We start from the raw sequence: 21,784 nt of genomic DNA on the forward strand, positions 1-21,784 counted from the left end.
TATTTAATTACTGATGCTTGTCATTTAACTGGAAAATAAAGTGTCCAAAAATGGTTCTAGACCATAGAGAAAGTGTTCACCACAGCTATCAGTGCAAGGTTGTGTTTGAAGTCCAAAACAGACACTGAAGCAGAAAGACCTTGAGGAGTATGTGGTATCAAGAGGCAGGGAAAACATTTAACAGATCTTTTTCAAGTAAATGAAAAGTCTTGGTTTTTGATTGTGCTCAAAACAGGAAGAAGATGATGTAAATGTCCACAAGGCAATTCAGCATTTCCCCACTTTACCATCAGTGATTGAACTGGATATTTTGACACCTGAAAAAGGGGTGAATTTCCACCTGGACCATGTGGAGCATCTGTATGAGAAGCCAGATGCAAAGAGCAGTGCTGAAGAAAAGCAATTTATAATCTCACAACCATGCTCCCTTCACTTCCTTATTCAACCCCTTCAGCTGAGGTACTACTGAGAGACAAACAAGTGCAACAGATTTGAGGAGGAAAACAGAAGACAAATTCTTGTGTCCAGCAGAAGATGCTGAGACATTTTCTCACCACCAGTAGAAAAACTAGTGTATCTCGCACCACAGGTAAGACAAATACTGTGTCTTTTCCTACAATCTCAAAATAACCACAGGCAGCTAAAACTACAAGATAATATCCCCTCCTGCTGCTCAATTTCCCCAAACCAACACAAGTTCTCCATGAATCTTGCCAGATGAGTTTGACCAAGTCACATAAACAAAGTGAAAGACAATCTCCAAAGAGACTGTATATTGTGCAGCTTAAACAGAAGCAGCATTTCAACACTGCTATTTAACATTAAACACTAACAACTATTCTTGTTAGAAATCAGTATTCTTGCTAATAAAAAAGAAAAAACAACATTCCTTTATAGAAGTGAAATGCACATGTTGATCTTTGACTATATTAATAAAAGGCCATTTAGTTTCAGTGACCCCACACAAAAAATCCAATCCCACCAACAATGCACTTACCAATGCTACTGTCATCTCAATACTCTGATGTTAAATCTACTCCCTGCTGGGAAAAACTAAAATGGTGGACAAAGGAGGGCAGTGACAGGCTGGACAATACCCAAACCTGTCCCTAGGCTGTGCTCACACAATGCTTTGTCTCATGCCAGTGAGGTAGCTGATCGTTCTATTGCTGTGTGCATGGACACACCAACCCCTCTACAACATGGTATGTGGAGAGCAGGGTGAGGTCAGCCATCATCTGAACCACAGGCAGCAAAGACCTGTTGTCCCATGCCTTGTGCTGGAGAGGAGACAGAAAGGGTGTAGTCTTCAGGGGTTCATCTCAACCCTTCCCATCACTAGAAGGCCGAGGCCTTTGGCAGGGTTCACTCCTACACAGGCATCCCTGCATGTTCAGCACTGTGCTTCATCCACTGGGGCACAGGGAAGCCTGGCAAGGGTTGAAGGAAGGAGACAGAAAAGGGTTGGGAAAGCTTGAAAATTAGAGGTTTAAAATATACAAAATGTAACACACTGGAAAAAGTTTAAAAGTTGCAAGACAAGAAAGGAAAAGAAAGAAATATATGAGGTGAGGAGAAAGGGCTGGAAGATGATGGGAGAAGACTCCAGCTTGGGACAAGGGGCAGGTCTAGTCTACTCAGCACTACTCCCTCTGGTAGCCACTCAGTTCCACCTCATCCTTGCGGCGCCGCTGCGTGAAGAGGGAGCTGAAGGGATAGAGCTTGGCTTTGGCCTGGAAGCGCTGCCCGGCGATGTCGATCTCGTACTCTCCCTGGTTGATGAAGTCAGTCGTCACCACCAGCTTCTCCCCCGTCTTCTCATCGAAGTGGTGCACGAAGCCCAGGCAGACGTGGCGCTCCAGGGTGTAGCTGTAGGCACTGCTGGTGGTCTTGCCCACGTAGCGGCCGTTGCGGAAGATGGGCTCCCCCCACCAGGGCCAGAGGTCCATATCCGTGTCGTGGTCCTCAAGAATGAACATGGTGAAGCGCTTGTACACCCCGTTCTGCTTCTGTTCCAACAGCACCTCCTGGCCAAGAAACTCCATTCCCTGTGGGGAAAAGGCAGCATGAGCTGATGTGAGGGACACGAACTGTGCCAGCTGCTGAGCTGCAGCAGACCAGGCTGCCGACAAGGGCAATTCACACAAAATGGGCTGCCTCCATATACAAGAAGCTGAGCTCAGACAGCTTTTCTGTCATGTTTGTTGCTCCAGATGACAAAAGACATAGAAATTTTTGTGAAGCTCGTCTTTAGAAAAATCATTCTAATTTTCACTCTAGTGAAAACCATGTCTCCATTCCAATTTTTGCCTTTTTTTTTTTTTGTTCCAGAAACACTTCTGTCTACCCTTCTTTATAAATCAGAAGGAAACTGTAACTAATATGAAATTTTATCCTTAGGCAGTACATTCTTTTCTTGAATTGATACAAGCACTGTTTTTGGCTCATGCAAAGAATGGAAGAAAGAAAACAAGACAGTGATAGCACCAGCACCTGCTCCCACAAAAGCATGATATAACTTTACACTGTTCTAAGAACTCCCCATTTTATTAAGAATAGGGAACACCTGTTATTGGTGCCTAGCCTGATACTTAACATCATTAAATGCCACCAGGTGCAGGCTGGCTTTTGCTTCATCAGATTGTGAAAAGAGCTTAGAGAAGCAGGAGTTCTGAGATTGTGTAAGGTACAGAGAACCTCTGCCACATTGGGCACTGTACACATAAACAGCAAGAGGCACAGGGAATGCTGTATAGAAAGGAGCATATTTTTATTTCTAGCAGCCTTCTGAAGTACAAGAATATGTTACAGCTACTGCACAGAGCTCATAAAGACACATCCATCTGCTTGGCCAGCAGCCTTTCAGTCCAGTTCAGCTCTGCCACAACCCCAGTGCACAAGGTGCTGTACCTTGTCCAGCTTGACCTGGAACTCGCGTCCACACTCCATAGGAGTAGTAAAAGCATCCAGATCCTGGCCCCAGAATGCAAAGAACTTCTCAATGCGCAGGCTGCGGAGCGCGTAATAACCGGCGTTCCGAATGCCGTACTTCTGGCCCATGTTCATCACCTCGTTGTACACGTGGAGGGCATACTGCAATGGAAGGGTGAAACACAGACTGGCACCAGGGGAGAGCAGCAGCACCTGACACCACCAGCAATGCCACTGTCTCCCCTGCCACTGAAGCACACAAGAGCTCTGCCCCATTGGAATGCAATACAAAGCAGGGAAACTCCCCTGCTGCCTGCAGGCAGCTTTCCTGTGGTGCAAATCAGACATCTCATCACCTGGAGTCAATTTGGAAAATGTTTCCGACTTATGTATGCAAGCAACTGCTCTAATTAGCTGAGGCTGCAGTGTACTCTTACCTCTATGGGGATATAAAGCACGAAGCCAGGTTCTCCTGTGTGAGTGATACTCATCACACGGATGCCATTAGCATAGCCCACGCTCATCTCCTGCAGAATCAGAGGGGGCGAAATCATCCAAACTGCAACACAGCACAGAGATCCAGAAGGAGCACAGTGTGTGACACATACACACTGGCCAGCCTTCTCTCCCCTTTGCCACCCGCACATACTTGCAATAAGTTCAAATTTCCAAATTCAAATAGTGATGTCATATTATCCCAACCTGTTTGGGCACTTGGCAATAAGCCCTGGAACCAGGTCAGGACACAGGTTGTAATCTAGATACAAGACAGAAGTTGAATAGCAACTGTCTGCCCAGCCTTTAAACAGGCTGTCAGGAGACAACAGAGTCTCCAATCCCAGCTGCCCCACTGACAGCTTCATAATTGATTATATGAAACATGTCAAGATATCAAATAGTGACAAGTCTATAGTGGGAGGAATACTGAAAATAAATGCATATTCACCTATTTAGCAAGCACAACCCAAAGACAAGTGAGCCTACTGAGTAACCAGCCTAGCTCAGTAGCTGCAGTAAACCTTCCTGCAAATTTTGATTCTCCTCCAATTATCCAAAACATTTTTCCTCTCCTTTTATGCATGCTTTGAAAAACCTAGCAGAGTGAGGACAGAAGCACAACAACTCACCTTGCAAAAAAGAGAGGGGAAGTGTTCTGCAGTCATTGGGGCATAGGACAACTCTGACAAGACATCCACAGCACGGGGGCCAATCAGATTGAGAGCTAAAGAGGGGAACAGAACAGCATTAGGATGACAATGGAGAAGTCTTGCCTGGTGTCTAACGTGCTGCTCCAATTTCTGAAGAACTATTGAGCTAATATTTGCATTTACATTTAAAAACAAAAGACAGAGTTATTAAACTCTCTCCTGTCAGTTCAGTAAAAGAATGCTGTCTTCTAGCTCATGGCTTGCCAGAAAAAAAGTCTCTCAACTGCTGTTTTTATTCAAATGTTTGGAAGGGAAACTAAATCACAACTCCAGGCACTTAAAACAATTAACTGGCATGCAGCACAAGACACCATTTGTGATTTTGAGCTGAGGTCTGCTTTCAGTGATTTCTTACCTGTGTACTTCCAGGTCACATCCTCTAAGACCAGGTTGCTGTCATCAGGCAGGTGCTTCTTCAGCCAGGTCCAGCAGTGAACTTGTTGGTCAGTGGGGGAAATCATGAAAAAACTGGGACAGACAAATCAAATCCAAGAAACAATGAAAGAACAACCACAAAGTGAATCAGCTCATTCTTCATTCATCAACTACTTGAGCCATTCAGCAATTTACAAGATAAAAGGAGACCAAAACAAGCTGGTTTGTGAAAACACAGCTAAAGTCTCTGGATCAATGCCATTGCATCTGTTATGAAAAAAAAGTCTCCCACTTCAAGCACTACCAGTGGTCTGGTGACAAGAAGTGACTAGATGTGGAACACAGGGAGTTCTGCAGAAAGTTGACAGACTATCTCAAAGGTCACAACTGGTTTGCAGAAGGGACTTGCAGCTCTTCACCAGCAGTGATTCTCTGTACCCTTGACAATCAGAGTAGAGATGGTTCACACAGCAATTTCTTGTTTTAGCAAAGGTCTTTTTACACACAGTGGTGGTTATTATGAACAGTTTCCAAAAACAGAACTCCACTTGATAAGGGAAAATGAGCTGCTTGTGTGTATGTCTGATACAAACTGTGAGTTAAAGTACATCAACATCTGTAGAAATGACTAGGCAAGGAGGGAAGCTACTGGTTTCACACAGAGGACAATACTTTCAAGCAATACATGAATGCAGAGAGAAGTGGAAGAGAAAGAAAAGCTGTTTCTAATTGAAATAGAAGCAACAAAATGCTTTCACACCAATACAATGAAAACACACATAGAAAACCATCCACAAAAATAAATCCAATGCTCAGCTGGAACAAGGTCATGAAGTTCTTAAAAATGAGAAAGCTTTTTATCAGATGCCAAAGAGGGCCCAAACTGGTTAGTCTAAGGGTAAAATCCTGCAATCATGTCAGTTTGCATGAGAGAGCACAAAAGGAATGATAAAAAGACTGCAGAACTGAGAATTAAGAGTACATACACTGCAAGGAAAATTGAAATAATAAAAAGTAGTATTTTCAATGCACAATTGCAGTAAGGACATTAGTCAGGAGTTTGTACTTTAAAAGGTTACCTAAATTAATAAATTCCAGTGACTGTTAAAAACAATTTATATCTTAATTAAGAAATTAAACATCTGAAGGTCTAACAATTTGAGGAAATCTATCATCGGTAATTCCAGAAAAAGGCTTATTTCCCCAATATTTGTAAGTTAGAAGCTCCCTTTTACTTGAGTTACTAACTTAGGAATACTAGTGGAGAACTGAAACTTTTTAGCTTAGGGTAGTGACAAAAGTTCATGGTCTTCATGAAGCAGTCCTTAAAGGCTCAAACACCCAAAGAGTGATGGCTAAAGATGCTGTCTGCACACCCACCTGCGCTTGCTGAGCCGGGCTATGCTGCAGTCATTCTCATACCCTCCATTCTCATTAAGCATTCCTGTATGCACAACATGCCCAACTGGCACATCCAGGTCATTTGAGAAGAGATACTGCAGACTCTCCAGGGCCTGGTCTCCAGTGGACTACATGAATCAAAAGGAAGACAAGAGTCAGACAAGCTGCCTGAGCAAAACAAATCCACTGAGGCAGCTTCAGATCGCATCAACATCCTGGCCTAAATTATTTCAATTTGTGATGATCGTGACACTGATGTCTCGAGCATAATAGGATACAACAGTGGCACAGTGCCAGAGGTCAAATTCTATGAATAGACTATGGTAGACCATGATATTTCTATAAACTGGGCCCTTGACAGACAAAACCCAATCTGTGCTAAATACTGTGGTACAACCTGAATTTAGCCATACAGTGTGACTTCCTCTATGTATCCTCAATAGGATACTGAGTTTTTTGCAAAAGCAGGCAATAATAATCTATAGGTCACCTTTACCAGGTGGTCCCTTTCTAGGTACTTACACTTATTTCAAACTTGGTAAAAGATGACATGTCAATAACACAAACTGCTTCCTTACAACACTTGACTTCAGCACCCACAATATCAAACCAGTCTGGTTTGTAAAAGGTTTTGCTGTGATCCAAATCCAGCAAATCTAATACAAAGAAAAATCAAAGGAAAAATTAATAAACTGGTTTAATGAAGACCTTACATAGACCATTTGGGAAGTACTAGGCAAAAGAAAATACAATCTCACCACTCCCAGGTGGGACAAAGTACTTGACTCTCTCAAATCCATGCTTCTCCATCCACCTGGCTCCCTGTGCGTCCAGGCGGTCGTACAGAGGTGAAGTGCGCAGCTGCCTGCCAGTCTGGAAGTCCCAGCGGGGAACTTTCAGATCATACATGAGAGCTGCAATGGTCATAAAGATCCTTTATTAGGCCAAGTGTTTATTTAAACTTTTCTTCCAGATTATTAATACTTACTAATATCTGAATCATTAATAAAAATCCCTCAAAATATCTCCAACCTTCCTTTTCCTGTTTTTGAAAATCCACAAATCTGTTTTCATCCATTTATAGCTCTTCAAAATCAGAGTAACAATATTTGCACAGAACACATATTTATAGGTACTTATGGTCTCATGACAATTCTGCAAGATAACAAAAACTCTATTTTTCATGAAGCCATGCTGACTAGCATTAATTATGTAGGATTTTTCCCTGGCAGTGTACTATATCAGATATTTTGACAATGCTAATGCAGGGGTAGGCAGCCCATAGCTACAGTGACAATCTAATCTGCCTTCTTAAACACTGGCAATTCAGCCTTTTGTAATCACTGAAGCTTTTCCAAATGGCTTCTGTATCTATTCAGCTAGTATAGAATACTTTTAATTAGCAAACAAGTTATCCTATGAAACACTGAGAATTCTCCTAAGTTATCAGTGGAAAGTAGTAAGAATGCTTGAACACTACTTTATAAATGTTAAGATTCTACCTAGGTCAGAAACTGCTTAAAACTGAAGATAAAGCCAAATATTTCTTACTGAACACTTCCATCATTTCTGCCTCACAGCTAATAATTTAATGAATTTATTGGCAATATCTCAAATTGGTACTCCTGAAAGAGAGGGTATAGGGAAGACTAGATTAGAATGGGAACATAACATTTCAAAGTTGGAATACATTGCTCACTCTGTGAAAACTAGAGGGATTCTGTAGCTATCAGAACTGAAATTTGTACTGGAAAGCAACTGCAGAATAATGCTGAGAGTATAAAGTAATCTTTTTCTGGGAAGAAGGTCAAAGCAGCATAAGGTCTTTATTCCCCAGATGTAGCAGAGCTAAGAGGTTTACCCAACTTCTCTGCTTTCACCCAAACATATGTTTTTAGTTTAAACTTGGAATTCAAGTAATTGTTCCTGTTATGCAACTTGTGGAGCACTTCATAGTTCTATTTCAAACTTGAAAAGAAGTCATCCACAATATTCAGACAATATGACAGATATTCAAACAACAGGGGGAAACAAAGCATGGCATTAGACAAGAAAAATGGCATCTCTAATCTCTACTGCAAGGTATTTATTGAAAACTTTGACAGAAGAAAGCAGTATGTCTACGAAGACTTCCTGAATTTATGCAAGATAACTGGGTCACCCAGCCGTAAGTTGGAAGCGGAGACATTTCCACACTGTAATGATGTGCAAAGACTAACAATCTTTGAGACAGTGTAACATTCCCATTAAGACCTTGGAATTGCTTTTTTAGGTTGGTGCCCTACAGAGATACGTACAAATTTCCCTATATCAGAGTAAAACACAGAAATTGCAGAGAACAAAGTACCAAGAGCATTTTTTTCAGAAAAGTTAATAAGAATGCTGGCATACAAAAAACCCCCTCATCCTTTCCTGTCTCATGGGGAGGGGCTGTATTGCCAGGGGGAGGAGGTCAGGAAGAAGGAAAATGTTTCTCAGAGTGATGGCAGAGGAGAGACAGTGTAGCAAAGGGGAAAACCTTGGACAGCCCGCCCCCAGCTGAAGGCAGAGACATCACTTACGCATGACTTCCATCACACGGTGACGGAGGAAAGTGCGACTGCTCTGAAGGGTTCCAAAACGCTTCAGATCCAAGGGCCAGACATTTTCTGATGGATACCCATTTACTATCCACTCTGCCAGGTACCTGAAGGAAGAAATAGAGACAGACTGAGATATCAGCCAACATCTTAAGGGAAAGAGTGTAGCTTTGAAGTCAGAATGAAAGCAGTTTGGATATGAGAATTTCTTAAAATAGGGAGAGAGAAGACATGTAACATAGTATTCTAAACACTACCAGAATCTGGAAAGTTTCCCTTTATAAAATGCATCCACCAGATTTCCAAATTACTAATTGCCCATTATGATGAAGCATACAGGGCAGCAGGAAGTCCAGGACATGGCTAAATGAAGCCAGAGCCTGGACAGGTAACCCGGCTGACACTGTGTCAAATCCTTGGATTCTGATACAAAAGGAGGTGCAAATACAGTTCAGTTGGAGTTTGACACTTCTTTCTCATTGCCTCAGGCACAAACCACCAGTGACAGCACTCATTTAGCACGAGGAGCCAGCCAAGTTATGTTTAGCTACACTTCCAGGAGTGAAAGATGAAGGCATTCTCTAGAGCTAACAGACATACAGGCAACTCAGAATTTAGCAGTGCAGAAGATTCTATTCACAACCAGTAGAAAACAATATAAAGAGGGTTGGAACTGATCGTGAAAAGTTACATTAGCAAGCTAAGCTGTTTATACTGGGGCTGTAGCAACAAATTAACAAATAGTGTTTTTACCTTCAGAAATTATTTTGATTTTTAAGAGAACCTCACTGCAAAGATTCTCTGTATTTCACGTGACAACAACAAAATAATCATGTTGTTTTTCTCTGGTGAGTTAAATTATTAGACAATGGACATAAACTAGTGAAGACAAATGCAGATTCTAACACCAGCATGAAAAACAAGCAGTTAAGAAGGCTGTGTGGTTGAAGGAATGCTTAGTCACCAAAACTAAATAGCAATCAGAGGAAGAAATGATTGTTCAGCAACTTTGCTGCTGAGATCACATGTAAATGCCTGTCTAAGAATCTGCATTAACACAGAAACTGGATTTTACTGGGAAATAATTACACTCCTAGCTTACTGTAGGGGACAGTCTTAAACTACTGTCAGCACTGGCATCACATATATGGTGTTTCACCAGCAACAGATACATGCTGCTTTTAGAGGAATTACCTGCTGAGTCAACTTGAATGATCTAAAGACTTCTATAAATGATAAAGGGGATCATGAAACACAGGAGATGAGGGAATATATGCTTTGCCAAGCTTTTATCTCTACACGGTAGTTTAAAAAAAAATCATACCAGTTATAAATCACAGAATGTCCTGAGTTGGAACAGATGCACAAGGATCACTGAGTCCAACTCCTGGCCCTGGACAGGACAATCCCAAAAATCACACCAGGTGCCTGAGACCATTGGTCCAAATGCTTCTGAAATTCTGGCAGGCTTGATGCTGTGACCACCTCCCTGAGGAGCTTGTTTCAGTATCCAACCACTCTGTGGGTGAAGAACCTTTTCCTAATATCCAACCTAAACCTCCTCTGACATAGCTTTAATGAAGCTCACTCAATCTCCAGCTACTCACTGAGATTTGATGCCAGAGGAGAGGTGAGCAGGGCAGGAAGAGAATCCAACATAGGTTTGAAACACACACTGAAGAAAGTAGTCAAAAAACAGCAACTGCTACTCTCCTTCACTCAAGTCAGAAATGATGGAGGTGACAAATACCAACCAGAACATTCTACATAGAAGGATCATCTGAGCAGTCTCTTGGCTAAAGTGCTACACACACAACAGTGATAGACCACTTACTTGCCTGCTCCCCCACCATAGGAGATGCCAGCTGAGTTCATGCCAGCCAGAACGAAGTAGCCCCTTGCAGTGGGTGACTCTCCCATGATGCATCTCATGTCTGGGGTGAAGGACTCTGGGCAATTCACCAGCTGCATGATCTGCAGAGACTCCAAACCTGGCATCCTGCGCAGGAGGGCACTCAGAAGTGGCCCTAGGACCCAACACAATAAAGAGACAAAAAGTCACAGTCTTCAGTCTCAACACATTTCAGTTGCTTCAGGTGGAAACTGCTTCCATGTTTTGACACAGTCACAGGAGAAATGGTTTACTTGCTGGAATCACACTACTCAAAATGGATCACACAGCATACAATAAAAGCAGCCATACTGATTCAGACCAAGAGCCCAGTAATGTTCTCAACAGTGCAAGAGCACTGTTCAGTTTTGTTAGGGAAAGCAACAGAACCAATAGATACATAGTGAGAAGTACAAACAGGCAAATGTATATGATACTTGCCCCATGCATTCTGCAAGCCTCCACCTACCATCAGCTCAGAGGATTTCCTAAAAAATTGGTACATTTTTCTCTCTTTAGAAACCCCTATATTGTTTTTTCTTTTAATACCAGATCAGTCTTTCCCAGTCTCATAAGAAAATCCAACAGATACAGACAAGGAGTCCCATGTGTTAAAATGTATTGTGTGACGAATCACCATCTTTTGTTTTAAAGCTCACACTCAATTTTTTTTTATGCCTCTCAGCATTAGAAGAGACAGTGGTCAGGAGTTCTCCTTCTAGCCTAATTCCAGATTCTACAGACCTCTGTTTGTTTCCCTTCTCTCCTTTCCCCAGCTCATTCAGTCACTCCATTCTTGGAAGCTATACCAAACTTTGTTCAGTGTCTTGCTGCTCTTCCACCAGGCCTTCTCCATTCCTATGATATCCTCTGAAAACAGGGAACCTCAAACAAGAACTAGCATCTGGCAAACCAAGGATTTAGTGTTGCATAATGAACTGTGTTTTCTGCTCCTTTCACAGTAATTCCTAACTTGTCTTCTGCTTTGACTGCTGCTGAGTTGATGCCTTCACAGAACTAACACAACTAATACAGCAACCCCAAGGTCTGCTCAAAGCCCATCAAGTCATACAGTGTAAACAAGACCATCCCCGCACATTTGCGTCACTTCACATTTATCCTCATTGAATTTCCTCACAGCTCCACTGCCCAGTCACGCTGGGAAAGTCCTTCAGCAACTCTTCACAGGTTGACATTTGAGAGCGTCAATAACTGGATAAGATATCTACTTGGATTTTCTTGCCCAAAAGTTACCTCTGCTTAGTACTCCAGATAAAAGCCCTCAAGATTCAGCCCTAAGAATACTCCTGAGCTTTATGCACAAGCAGATCTCACATTACCTAAGAAGTTACAAAAAGAGTCTTTCTGACCTGTTCTTTCTCTTCTCTCTCTCAAGCATTAGAATTCCAGAGTAAAAGCCTGATGTTGCAGGCTATTTTTTTATTGATAAAAAAGAGAGATCAGTGCTAAATTTGCTCTCATACCCAGTCCAATTTAAGCAACTCCACAGACTATTTTAAAAATCAAAAGGTGTTCCAATGACAAAGATCAAAGCAGTAATACAAGAGCTCAAACCCCAGGAACTGTGGCCCTAGAAAAGTATCAAATACTGCCTGAGTAAGCCCTGACTCTGCTCAACTGTGCAGCACATTTAAATGGATAAAAGGGCAAAGCTGGAACATAGCATGCAGCTGCTTCAGAATCTGGGAGTGCCAGCAAGCAGTGCCTTTTCATTTTATCCAAATGAAAACCAAAAATGAAGTGGGTGCAGAGCTTGAGCAACTCATTACTGAAGCTACTGTATCTTCAAGCAAGTTTGTAGGCATCTAGGGATCTAAAAACCTTTAGCATGTGCCAGCACTAAACAGCACCCCATCCTGGCTCCACCCCTTGGAGTTTAAACTTTTACAGTATGGTATCTCTCAGAAATCAAAGTAAAATAATTCAATTTAACCTGAAGCACAGCTGGAAGAACATACTATGACCGCAGAAAGAAATCAGTGAAATTCCATCCATGCCTAGGGTCACAGAGGTATGTGCATTTGCAAGGGATGCAGAGACCTCTGACACAAGGGAAAGATGCATTCCTGAATATAAGGCAAATTTGAAGACAAGAGGGAACATACCAACTTAACAGGTATCAAAGAAGCAGGAGTGGCTGGGGAAGAAAGGGACTCACAAACCATGTTATGCTCTTTCTTAGAGAAAGTGCCCTACATGTAAGAACACATGCAGAATTTAAAAACAGAATCAAATAAAATGGGAAGAGAAAGACAGAACAGTTGGAATATTATAAACCACCACTGCCAATGGTGGGACAAAGCTTGGGAAGCCACAATACCAACTTTTGCTCACAAAGCAACAGTCACTGATAGAAATGCACTTGTCAGTCCCTCCTGAAGAGAGCTGCAGAAACAAAATACCACAGCTATGTGGCAGGTCAACAGTGTTGATCTACTGCGTCACAAGAGGAGCAGCATGTGGCACTGACAGTCAAAAACCAACTGAAATGGAAGAGCAGTGCTGGGAAGGGGATGTAGTACCTTGCTGCTATAGAGGAAGTTAATACATGCTGAGAATTAGTGAGTGTTTTTAAACATTACACAGATATCACAGAATCCTACAATGGTTTAGGTTGGAAATGACTTTAAAGCTCATCTCATTCCAAAGCACCTGCCATGGGCTGAGACACCTTACACTAAACCAGGTTGCTCCAAGTCCCATTCAACCTGGCCTTGAACACTAAGCAACTTGCGCCAGTGCCTCATCATTCTCACAGGGAAGAATTTCTTCCTAGCATCTTATCTAATTCTGCCCTCTGTGATTTGGAAGCCATTCCCCCTTGTTCTGGTACTCTTTGTCAGAAGCCCCTCTCCAGCTCTCCTGTAGGTTCCCTTCAGGTACTGCAGGTCTTGGTAAAGGGCTTTTCAGCAAATTACTGACAAATGAAGAGATAAGTGAATTTGAGAGAACGTTCATCTTTCCCATAGATCAATGACAGCTGTCATGCCATCAATTCTGCATTCTCTTGAAGCCATGTGTTTCACATGGGAACCTTTCTTCCCTAACATACCAAAATGATCCCAGTCTTCTTGAAGGTTCTGGATCTCCAGCTGGTTCCGTCCCTCAGTGAAGAGAGGTTTGGGGTTTTTCTCAAAGCCTCCTGAGAGGATGCCCCCCTGCCAGTTGCGTATGTAGATCCTTCCATCAGGGTCAACAACAGCTGCACAGGGAAGAAAAGAGGTGGAGAGGGAATTGAGAGAAGGGATGTCTCAGAATGTTGTCCCACAAACTCCAACAATGGGGGTCTAGTGATATGCCAGGCCAAGCCAGCAGTCTCCCAACATGGAAGAGACAGTCTCAGTGCCCCAGCACCATGCTGTCACACCATTCTGGTTCTCATGTGACACCCTTGGTGAGCCAGTTTGGATTAAATCATTAGTTCCCACCAGAGCCATACATGTTAACTTTTGGACAGTAAAGTGAACTGAATTAAACCTGAGGAGCCCCAAGGCAGCAGGACAGTGTTACCAGGAGTGAGAGGACTCAAGAGGGATTCAGAATCCTTGTGGCACTGATAAGCTATTATACTGGCTTTGTTGCACTGAAACAGCAGCCAAGACCAGAACTTCCACCAAAAAAAGTTCTGCCCTGCCCCTCTCTCTTCCTATTCTAAGAAAAGTTAATTTGTAACAGGTCCAGCTTACTGCAGGCCACCAGCACAAAGAAGGTGAGCAGCACTGGGGTGAGGACAAGCATTCAGGACTGGATTGCTCCTTCCACTGGTAGTGTGTGAAGTATTTATGTTACTCCACCTGACATGTTCCATAACAATTTTTGCTATGTACAGAAAAGCTGAGAATATATATAATATGAATGCATACATACATACATACATATATATATATACACACAGAGAGGGGTTTTAATTAGTCAAATAAAAGTGAAGTACTTGGACTCCATCCAGAGATCTCAATTCCCTGGACAGTGTATACATTACTCATTAGAAGCAGAAAATCTTGCTAATAACTGAGAGTAAATAAGTAAAGCTTTCTACTTCTCAACCACAGTTTTCAAACACAAAGGCTTTTTTTAAGAGATCCAAAAGCCAGAACATGGGGGAGGAGCAATTACCTCAAGTGTTTGGTTGCCCCTACAGCTCATAGACATGTAAATGCCATTGTAAAGCCTTAGCTTCAGTTGGAGGAAAGGAATAGATGGGCCATTTGGGGCCAGCAGCCTGCAAGGAAAACATAGTGCCAAGGCTAGCACAATCTCCAGCCCAGAAATCCAACAATCCAAGACTCAGACACCACTACTACTTGAGCTAGAGTCAAGGTCATTCTCCTGCAAAGTTGATGAACTCCCAAAATCATTTTCTATCGGAAAAGCTTTTGGAAGAGTAAAGAAAGATATTCTGCCACTGAAAAAGGATATTCAAAGCAATTCAGAGGGAAGAACTTCACAAACCCAAATGAGCTGAGGACCAATAGCCCAAGGTTGGCCTTTTTGACACAAACTACAGTCACCTTGGAAAGGCAGGTATAATTCACCAAGAAAAGTGAGAAGAGCTGAAGAATCCTTACTTGGTAAGCTGCTTGACAGAGGCTCCTTCAAAGGATGTGTCAGGAGGTAGAAGTGTTCACAGGCGTGGAGTGGGATATGGACTGGCTCCTCCCCAGAGTGGCCCAACTCATAGGCCCACTGAAATCAAAATAGTGCAGATCAGAATGGAAAAGAAAAAAACAGCCCCAGGAAAAGAGCAGGACATAAGCACAGATCATCTCTCTGATTTTGCTTTCTTAAAAAAACAAGACTTGGTTCAGATTCCAAGACACAATTTTTTTCTCTTTTCTTAGAATTTTAATTGTTTTGGATAAAGACACTTTTTCTGTTCCTAAGACAATAACTAGAAAAGTAGCCCCCTGACTCAAAACTAAGAAGTACCAGTTTACAATACAAAAGCTAAATAAGATCTGTAGACCAAAGTCAGTACTAGGTTCAGCATCTACAGCATTTAGGTGCCTACACTAAGATCCATTACTAAGAAGAGGGACAGCTGCTAACAGAGAAATTGCAATTGTCAGGTGTATTTTCCAGCAGAGAAGACATGACACTAAGGAGTAAAAGCAAATAATTTTTTGGGGAGGGAAGTGAATGAGAAGGGGCTGCCCCAAAGTTCTTCCTGTCAGAAGGGTGAACCTCCCAGCAGACAGACCATGGACAGAGCTGTACCAACAAGCTGCAGGTATTGTTCATCAGGTTAATACCCAGCCTTTGGAGCACAGCAAATGGCAAGCACTGCTTTTCCTCCTTCACATCCCTGCTGAGATAAGCTGTTGAGTAACATGATTTGATCTACTCCAGCAAACCAAGCCAAAGCACAAACCATAAAAAAACCCAAGAGGAAAATAAAAAAGAACCAGAGGGGAATGCACACATTCTTAAGCATCAGAAAGAAAAAGATTAAATAATCCAACCTGGCCAGCACAGTTGACAAAGTACTCGCACTGAATCCGCCCTCTGTCAGTCTCGACTCCAGTCACGCGACCCTTCTGGATTGTGACATGACTGACACATGTCCTCTCGTGAATCTGGACACCTGGAGAGGACACCAGAAAGTCAGTATGACATGAGCCTTCTTGCTAAGGCATCCCACTGTTAGCTTTAAACCCTTACACTCAACCAAAATGCTTATTTTCTCTTGGAGTCAAAATTTCTATTCTTGACCCAGTAATTCTTAAGCAAAACCCTGTAATGTGTAAAACATCATATACAAAATTTGTACAGGCTGAGACTGTGAAGAACTACAGGTTTTTTTTCCCATGTGACAATCTGGGTGATAAACAGACCCCAAGTACCAATAACATGGAAAAAAAAGTCTCAGCTATGGACTTCTCTCCATTACAATTCCTTTATGCAACAAATATGTAGTTTCAGATGGCATGACTGGTTTTCTTATGGGAAATAAGCCATTTTGTGGAAAAAAATCAATAAGCAGTATGCAAAAACAAGCTGGGCTAAAAGAAACTATGAGGGGTATCTTCCTAAGCAGCCTCTTCCAATCTGATGGACTTTCATCCTTCATGACCTTTATTCCCTGTTATCATATTTAACCTTCTCCCTACTTTTAAACCACTCCAAATTTGCTAAAGTGCTGGGCAAACAGCATTTATTAACACACTTCCAAACCCATCTCCAAAGCATGTGTGTTCAATTAAATACTGCCCAAGGCTCAGCCACCCCTTTTCATTTGTAGCTAATTAACCATTGTGATGTGTAATTATGAGTCAATTCTACAAACGCAAGTGTGTGGTTTTTCAGAGAAATACATAACCACTAAGGACAACAAACAGGTGCTTGATCTATCCCAGGAAACCTGTAAAGATTTGGCATGTAAAGAAATTCAGCCTGTTTTTCAGAAATTAAAAGTTTTAAAGAATCTGAACTTCGCAGAAATAACGAATTTGGTCTTCAGTGCTCAGTTAGAATATCAAAAGAGATGCAGAAAATAGCCATCATGCAGGAGAGCACTCTACAGATAAAAAAAACTCCTACCATTCCGTGAGGCAGCGGTTGCCAGAGCCAGACTCACATTGGCAGATGACACAAGTGCATCTTCTGGCACATACATGGCCCCCACAAGGTCATGGATGTTGATCAGTGGGTGGAGCTGTAACACTTTCTTTGGGCTGATAATCTCACATGATATTCCCATTACACTGCCACAGAACATAAGAAACACGGTGTCATTTGCCTTGCAGGAGAGCTGGTGCACACTGAAGCTGAGTTGTATTTCCTGCTCATACGTACTTCAGCGATGAAGCAATGCGCTTCAGAGAGATCAGTCGGTCCTGAGTCTGAGCCAGTGAAACAGAGCCTGTCTTCATGTACCCTATGACAATGACCAAAGTCAAGTCAGATTTGGACAGGATCCTGAGTTCCTTTCCATCTCAGACTGATTGCTTTAATATAATTGCAGACTTGTTGCTTCCACTACTCAGGAGCCTCGAAATCCCACATCCTCAAATAACTTTAAACACTTAGGAGCTAGTAACTAAAAAGTGCATGAGAGAGCTTTGCAAAAAAGTAACTTAATTTTTAATTGTGTTCTCTTTCTACTTAATATACTTATGTTTACAAAAACCCCCTCTGAATTTCACACATGGTAGTTATTAAAAGAGAAGTTACTAGCCAAAAAGCAGTCTAATAACTACTCAGAAGAATAAAACTTCAACAACTAAAAGCAGGTATTTTATCACTCCAACACTGCACTAAATTAGTATTCATCTTAATTGCAGGTATTATAATAACCTCTATTGAGTCTATACATCACAAGTTCTTGTCAGAAGAAAACTTTCAGTGACCAAGTTCTTCCTATCAAGTACATGCCCAAACATTTTGGAGGGAGAGGGAGAATTTCAACATAATCTTTTTTTGTTATTTCCAGGGCTAGGCTGCAGTAAGAGACATAGCTTTGCCTATGTTCCAGTGCTCCTGTTAACTACCTTTTATTTTTGAGAAGTGAATCAGTGCACAGAGCAGGCTAACTTGCTCCAGTCACTGCAATATATTTTCCACGTCCTCGTGAAAATTCCAGTGCCTGCCCAAGTTACAGACAACATGCAAACAGTCACAATTTGCATGTAGTCTGGCTTCAGTTTGCCCATCTGATATTCTTTCTTGTCCCCATTCTGATTAGACTAGTCACATCTCTTTGCATCTGATTAGGTCCATATGCTTGTTTTTAAACAGGACTTTCAAGGCTTAAGACACTGTAAAACCAGAGTCTTATTTCAGTGTCAGTACTTTAGTTTCCCAAAGACTACTCCATGATGACACTTTCAGTACCTGTTTGCACTCCTGTCTCCTGTTCCAGCTGCTGGTAGAGCTTGTTTGAATAGTGTGCCATCTTCAGCTCTATGGACATGGGCCTGGCTGCACTCACAATGCCAGCACAGAAGCGAGTGGTGCCAGCAGCCAACCTGCAGGAGAAGGTGCAGAGAAGGGGCTCATACAGCTGCCAGGTACACACTCCACACCAGGCTGCTCCAGCAGCTCCACTGGTGGCACAAACCAAACAGCAACTCCTCTACCAAACACATCAGAACAACACTGAGTTCGACAATGCAGGGATGACACAACCTCTGGAATGGTTTTCCTTACATTCACTCTTGAAAAGACCCTGCATTCCAAGACAAGTTCTCCTTACCAAGTCCTAAGCACTGACATTTTTCAAAGAAAGCATTTTTTGCAAAAAAACCAAACCCCTCACACTAAAATTGAGCTGCCTGATTCTTTCCTTCTCCAAACCAGGATTTCCCTCAATCAAAATTAACTTGGTTTTGAGTCTTGCATCTTTGAATATTACAGTATGAGCAAGTTCCTCTCACTTTGTAACAACAGCTATAGACAGGCACATGTTCCTTGTCCCTTCCAAAACGGTCTCTAAATCATTGAGCTATTTGGTGAAGGGCTGCTCTAGAGACAGACACCGACACAACTCCATGCAACATGGACATGGGAAGACAAGGCAATTAGATTTAAGCATCTGCCTTGCAGCCTGCTTCCACAATAATTTCAAGTTACCTTTGCTGCTGCTAAAGCCACCCCACATTTTTCCATTTGGCACAACTGCTTTCAGCCTAGCATATGTGTATTCTGTCAGTAATTCAACCCAAGATTCAGTTGGGCAAGGAATATTTGCTACAGCCCTACTCAATGACAACGTAAGGAGTCAAAGCAGAGTCTTGCTGTGCTCCTCATAAGACATTTCTGTTACTGCAATATTTCTCTATCTCCTTGAGCATGCACAGACTGAGCCTGCACAGCATCTTCATTCATGATCTGCTTCATGCTAGCAAAAATGACATTCCCTTGCAAATGCAGCCCAGCACCCCGCTTTGCTCACAAGGTCTCAGATGAGAATACCTGATTTCTTTTCTTTGCAGCTAGAAAGAACCTGCTGCTTCTCAGCCACACAACCAGGAACTGCAGCTAACTATTCCTGAAGGCTGTATCAGGTGAGAGGTTCTAAAGCAGATGATAAATATACAGTCCAGCACTTATTCGGGGCATTAGAAACTGCTACAACAAACATCTCTTCAAACCCTAAAGTCTCAGGGGTGTCTCATGCCCAGGATCTCCAAACTACCTAATGAAAACACCAGGAATACCCCTCAGAAATGGACAAATAACAGGGGAAATGTTAGGATGCACAGCTTTCAACAGGACCTATGTTCTCTGCTACACAAAGCTGACCCAACTCACCATGGGCACTTCTGCTCAGCCAAACTTTAACAGCCTTGGCTATTTTACAGAAAGGCATTAAATCCTCCAATAAACTGGATAATCTGAGCATTTATCCATCTTACAGGGTGATGTTTTAGTGATGCCTGCTTATAACTTTTTGCATTGTCTAGAGCTTTTCTGGCTGTGTAATGCTTTATGGACACACATGGCATGTTGCTCTGAGAGGTCAAAAGGGGCTGTAGGAGTAATGTGGATTTTTAGTTCTCTAAAATGGTCTACCATCTTTGCCAGCTGCATTGTTTTACATGTGATTACAGCAGAGCAGCTGGATACCTCCCAAAGGAGCTGTGGTGCATGGAAAACCCACATCAGAGTAGAGTTCTGATGGGAACTGCAGCACATGCAGGATGCACATTGGAGCCCAGCACTGATCACACCCCACTGTGTCACTGCCATGTTTCTCAGGGCACTGTGGAAAGGTAGAAGACCCTGGAGTGCAGGAGTGAAGTGGAGGGGGAAAAAAAGGTTGGCATTTTCATGCTTGTTTGTTGGTTTCTCACTACCTGAATCTATTTTAGCTGTCATGAAATAAAGTCATTATTTTTAATTAATTATCCCCAGGAAAAGTCTGTTTTTCCCATGGCAGGACCATCACCATATCTTTATCCTGATCCACAAGTTTTCTTGGCTTACTTTCTCTCTATCTTGCAGAGGGAAATGGCATGGCTGTGTGGGAGTCCAGCCCTGAGCCACAGCTACCCTACCACAACCACACAAGGGATACTCTCCACCTTTGCAGAGCAGTCCTGTGCTTGGGAAGGGGCAGTAAGTGTTGTTATTAATGCTCAGTTTAACAACATTTCACAAAGGGAAAAAGGCTATTTCCAGGTCTTCACTTTAGTTCAGGTGAAGAGGTAGAAATAACACATTACAGCAGATATTGCTCTGTTTTGTTGGATTTTTAACCAGAAATCCTTACCTGCCCTGCTCAAGTAAGACTATATCCTTCCAACCCATCTTGGAAAGGTGATAGGCCACAGAGGTGCCCATGACTCCACCACCACAGATGACAACCTGTGCCTGTGCTGGCAGGGCAACCAGCTGAGGTTCTGCTGTAGTTGAGGTACTTCTCTGGGAGCTGGTCATCCGCCTCCATTTGGGGTGAGCCGCCCGCCACTGCACATCGGACAGCAGCCGGAGAAACATCCCGGCAGCTCTTTGCCACTTTTCCTAAAGCACCACCTAGATGTGCTCAGATGGTACCTCAGCACAACTCCTTCTAGGAAGGAAAAGATGAGACTCACATTACCACTTATCTTATTACACACAAGGCTGGCAGCAGGAAACATCACATGATGTGCTGGGTATAAGTGGACATGAGAAAGCTGATGAGCAATCAAACAGGAGGGCAGTTGCTCCTGAAACAACAAGCTTGGGGTTAAGATTTAAACTTAGGTCATGAAGTAGGAACAGAGCATAACACCTTTGGGTTTGACACACTGCAACTTGACAATGAGCAAAGAACCAGATGAGAGGTGGAAAAGCTCTCACATCAGTGACAAGGAGAAATGAAACAGCTCAGATCATGCTCTGGAATGCTTTCTAAAGCCAGAAGTTAACAGGACACAAATAAGCTTGATTATTAATGCTGTCAGGCCTTTACCTGAAGAAGAAAACGAAGACTGTGGTCAGAGTAACTGGCACAGGGCACTGGAGAGGCCCCTCCGGGAACTGCTTTACCACAAGCTTTATAGCCCAGGGCCTGGCTGCGGCAGCTCCACCAGCAGAAGCACCGGAGGTTCCCTCACCCGCAGCTCCGGCCCGTACCGGGAGCCTGAGGGACGGGGGGCGTCACGGAGCCGCGGGGCAGGGGGGCCCCGCCTCGGCCTGCTCGCCCCCGCCCCCGCGCTGCGGAGCGGCCGGGAGGGGAATGAGGGCCGGCAGCGGCGCCGCAGGCGGTGCCCGGGGTCGCGGAGCGGGGCTGGGGCCGGGCTCGGCGGGGCCGCGCCGCCTCACCGGGGCCAGGGGAGGCCGGCCTGACCTTCCGCGCTTTACGGCCGCGGCCGCCGCGCGACAGCCGCCCCTGCGCGTGCGTCACCCGCCCCCGCCCAGCCGCGGGGCGTGGCCAAGCCAGGCCCCGCCCCTTA

At 43.2% G+C, this 21,784-nt stretch overlaps 1 protein-coding gene across 4 annotated transcripts; it reads right to left on the reverse strand.

Annotated features, from left to right (window-relative positions):
- Positions 1 to 895: 895 nt before the first annotated feature.
- Positions 896 to 21,712, reverse strand: PDPR (pyruvate dehydrogenase phosphatase regulatory subunit). 4 transcript variants are annotated; one of them, XM_079315898.1, is made up of 18 exons: positions 21,301 to 21,440; positions 20,617 to 20,916; positions 18,237 to 18,370; positions 17,199 to 17,280; positions 16,944 to 17,107; positions 15,866 to 15,987; positions 14,972 to 15,089; positions 13,459 to 13,608; positions 10,329 to 10,521; positions 8,477 to 8,601; positions 6,674 to 6,829; positions 6,438 to 6,571; positions 5,895 to 6,043; positions 4,495 to 4,607; positions 4,059 to 4,153; positions 3,369 to 3,458; positions 2,911 to 3,093; positions 896 to 2,048 (listed from the first exon to the last, which is right to left on the reverse strand). In XM_079315898.1, the coding sequence occupies exons 2-18, from the start codon at positions 20,841 to 20,843 to the stop codon at positions 1,644 to 1,646; spliced, it is 2,640 nt and encodes an 879-aa protein (XP_079172024.1). In that variant the 5' UTR covers positions 20,844 to 20,916; positions 21,301 to 21,440; the 3' UTR covers positions 896 to 1,643. The 4 variants fall into 4 exon arrangements, with proteins under 4 accessions (XP_079172024.1, XP_079172023.1, XP_079172022.1 ...); XM_079315897.1 differs by lacking the exon at positions 21,301 to 21,440 and adding an exon at positions 21,654 to 21,712 and having other exon boundaries at positions 1,498 to 2,048; positions 20,617 to 20,913; XM_079315896.1 differs by lacking the exon at positions 21,301 to 21,440 and adding an exon at positions 21,654 to 21,694 and having other exon boundaries at positions 1,498 to 2,048.
- Positions 21,713 to 21,784: the final 72 nt, after the last annotated feature.

The sequence above is a fragment of the Erithacus rubecula genome, assembly GCF_903797595.1.
Source record: "Erithacus rubecula genome assembly, chromosome: 12".
NCBI classification, from domain to species: Eukaryota; Metazoa; Chordata; class Aves; order Passeriformes; family Muscicapidae; genus Erithacus; species Erithacus rubecula.

Excerpts from the sequence above, each read along its gene's own strand:
- PDPR (XM_079315898.1), bottom strand. The coding sequence starts at position 20,843 with ATGTTTCTCCGGCTGCTGTCCGATGTGCAGTGGCGGGCGGCTCACCCC. Across the intron at positions 17,281-18,236 it reads GGAGACAGGAGTGCAAACAG|GGTACATGAAGACAGGCTCT; the intron begins GTACTGAAAGTG and ends TCATTGTCATAG. Across the intron at positions 17,108-17,198 it reads CGCATTGCTTCATCGCTGAA|TGTAATGGGAATATCATGTG; the intron begins GTACGTATGAGC and ends GTTCTGTGGCAG.